Here is a 3,509-nt window from a genome sequence, read left to right as displayed (position 1 = left end):
CCAACCTTTCCATATTTTTTTTACTATTAAAAAACAGGAAAAATAAACTAAGCATGGGCTGGAGATACAACTCAGCAGGTAAGAACACTTCACTCTTGTAGAGGACTTGAGATCAGTTCCCCGCCTGTAACTCCAGGTCCAGGGGCTTCTGTGGGTACCTACACACACACACAAGCATACACAAGCAGAGACATAGTCATAAACATCAATAAAAAGTAAAAATAAACTGGACAGTGGTTGTGCACCCCTTTAATCAGGAGGCAGAGGCAGGCAGATCTCTGTGAGTTTCAGACCAGCCTGGTCTATGGAGCAAGTTCCAGGATAGTCAGAGCTGTAACACAGAGAAACCCTGCTTAAACAAACAAACAAACACAGTAAGTAAATGAAATCATTTGAAAAAGAAACAACAAAATTCATTTTTAATGTTTTTAATTCACGTGCCTAATTCAGCAAGTATGAAAGCCAGGTTCCACATACTCTTTTGTAGATGCATGAGACGAAATGTAGATAAGTATTACAAATTACGACACAATTGAGACTTACCACAAAGTACTGTATGAGCTAGAGAACATGCTTAAGGTTGATTATATTAAATGTCTATCCCTATTACAAAACAAGAAGAGAGACAATTGATACTAGTCTTTAAACTGAGTTTTCTCTGACTCCTAATTTCTCTGCTCCTCTCCTACACAAAACCTTAGAGATTGTTGGAATACATTGGAAATAGAATTCTTTCTTCAAAAAAGCAATCAGATGACAAAGATTGTAATTCTCTTTACAGGTACAACCTACTCTTGAGCAGCCTGTAAGCCATTGACAGAGTGACTCCAAAGCCACCAAAAAATGCCAAGGCCCTGTTCGGCTGAGGAAGGGGAGTCAAGTAGGCAATCGTGTGGTAGATCCGAGCACCAACGAAGATTCTGAAGTGCAGGAGGGCTGTCGAGAGATCTGGACCACTCAGGGAGTACAGGAGGCCAATACCAAGAAAGGGAACAATGTTTTCAATATCGTTCAGGTGGGCCCTGTGAGAGATGATAACACAAAGTTCAAAAATCAGTGGGATGCACGCATCCTTCCCTCTCTTCTAAAGCAAAATGATGTCTTGATGGATGTAAGGGTTGGGTGGGTTTCATTTGGTTAGAGCCAAGGTTAGCCGAAGCTGGCCTGAAACTTACTATGTGGCCGGATTCTCCTCACGTTTCTAGTGCGTCTGCGTCTACTGACAAATGCTACAATTACAGACGTGGATCCACGTACATAGAGCACTGCTACAGGATCATACATTACAAAGGAATAATCTCAGTTTTCCTTCCCAGCTGCCCTGCTTCCTTACTAACACGGTTTTTATTTAGAACACCGCATTTTGAAAAATCTTTATTTTATCTTGAGACGGCAGTTTACTGTTTCCAGAATATTAAAATGTCATCTATCTAGAAAAACACACACCACTTTTTGTAAGCGTGAGCTATCATTCTTTCAGATTCAAGTTTCGTTTGATGGAAAATTCTTGTTCCCAAGGAAAGAAAATTCTTTCTCTTATGGTCTTGCTCAAAACTTCCCCTCTCCCTAACGTCAGAGTGTGCTTACACAGAAATCCCTCTGTACAAACCATCATCCAGTCGCATGCTCTTTTACATCCAGACAAAGCCATCCCCCCAGAAATGGGTGAGATTTCAGGCATTCTGTATTCAAACCACGGAAGGAACTAGCAAAGAAAGGTCAAAGGTACAGGTCTACACAGAAGTGACTGGGTTGGGGAGGCAAGATGGGCAGAGAAAGAAAGAGAATATGATTTCTTAGACTCTATTTGTGTACCGCCACTAGGAGGAAACCCAAAACACTTGCCAGTCAGAATTTTTCCTCTGGCTTGTGGCACCTTGGGCTTTTCTGACTTGGACTCTTGGTATGGGACAACTGTACTCTGTCAATTATATTTTAAATAAAAACGGATTGACCAGTAGACGGGGTGGGATGGGAGGGTGTGTGGAGGGAATGGGAGGAGGGGAGAGAGTGGGAATTTGAACTGGTATTTTAGAAAAAAAAATCTGATATAAATAAATAAGTAAATAAATGAGCTGCATAGATCCAACACCTTAAACAAGAGTAGAAACATATGCGGTATGTCACACTTTCTTTGGGAGTCACCATTTTCCACCCTGATGGATTCCCCTCAGCCCTATGAGAGGTACCCCGTGCTATGGCCAAGCTTCCCGCCAAGGTTGGGGAGCCACTGCCACAGTTCAGTCCCTCAGGTCAGGCTTTCTGGTTTTCAGCATCTGCCTGACCTGGACAACAGTTGCTCTGAGAATTTTAAATGAATTATCAAGCAGTGGCCAGGTATGCAAGCGGGGGGGGGGGGGGGTAGGGAGCACAGACATATTTCCCCAATGCCCTCTGCTCAGACAGGGTTCTGATTCTAAGCATATAGTAGGGTGTCTGAATTCTCACAGAGTTTTCTAGATTAACATTTTCTCGTCACTTCTTCTTCCTCCATGAAACAGTCCAAAATGCTACAGAGATGTACTCCTTGTATCCCATCACCCTTTCACAGGTACAGACAACCGCTTCCTGTCATTGCCTGGTCACTACATGTATGTTGTCCTCACATCTTCTTGGGAGATCTTTGATAGCATCCCAATAGCATCTCAAGGAAAGCAGGACCACAATAGACATATAAGAACCATCCAGTAGCTGCTTTGTTCAAGAATTGGGGTCACAAAGGATGTTTACTTTAGCCTCTAACCCATAGCTCAGTCTCTTGATGGAATTCTCACTTGGGTCCCTCAGGTTCTAGGAACACTCTGGAGGAAGGTGTGTTCTCCACCCCTGAAGACAGTGTGTTATAGATTCCTGGCATTTCCCTAAAACTAAACTCAAGTTCTTCAAAACAACTCACTTTACTTTTATAGCCGTCTTGATTCCCTTTTGAGTTTCATTTATCTTGTAGCATTGAGTGTGCATGTATGGTCTTGAATTCCTCTCAGAATTAAGTAGATAAATCTGTATGTATGTAAAGTACTTTCTAATCAACTCTGGCTTGGGTCTGTGTGGAACTCAAATTACTAACACTAAGTTACATCCCTTGACATGCCAACACATGCTACTTTAAGCTTGCAGCTATGGTCCTATACGTACATGCACTAATCTTATTAATGTCTTCAAAGATAGCTTCCATTTCATTGGTAGCACTGCTCTGCCATTTGACTATGGAATTAGCAACAGGCTTATAAAAACAGAAAAAGGAGAGTCTAAAAACTTCTAAAATTTATTTCACATGAGTGCTAGTATTTTATTTAATGAAGCCAATCAGTTCTAAAAAATGTGTAACTGGAAATGTGATCATTGGCTTTCTGCAAAAAGTTGCCTATTTTCCTTTGGTTCACCTTCTTACTTAGCTTCTTTAGGATCACCAATTGTAGACTCTGTGACCCTTATTTATGGCTAGAAACCAATTATGAGTGAGTACATCCCATATTCATCTTTTTGGGTCTGGGTTACCTCACTCAGGA

At 41.5% G+C, this 3,509-nt stretch overlaps 1 protein-coding gene across 1 annotated transcript in view; it reads right to left on the bottom strand.

Annotated features, from left to right (window-relative positions):
• Positions 1-412: 412 nt before the first annotated feature.
• Positions 413-3,509, bottom strand: part of Mgst1 (microsomal glutathione S-transferase 1) — an 18,095-nt gene continuing 14,998 nt past the window's right edge. The window contains exon 4 of the mRNA XM_005364539.3: positions 413-1,022. Within this exon, the coding sequence (XP_005364596.1) occupies positions 776-1,022 (247 nt within the window). The 3' untranslated portion in view covers positions 413-775. The remainder of the gene's footprint in view (positions 1,023-3,509) is intronic.

The sequence above is a fragment of the Microtus ochrogaster genome, assembly GCF_000317375.1.
Source record: "Microtus ochrogaster isolate Prairie Vole_2 chromosome 14 unlocalized genomic scaffold, MicOch1.0 chr14_random_2, whole genome shotgun sequence".
Taxonomy (NCBI): Eukaryota; Metazoa; Chordata; class Mammalia; order Rodentia; family Cricetidae; genus Microtus; species Microtus ochrogaster.
This window is presented reverse-complemented; position numbering and strand designations above follow the sequence as displayed.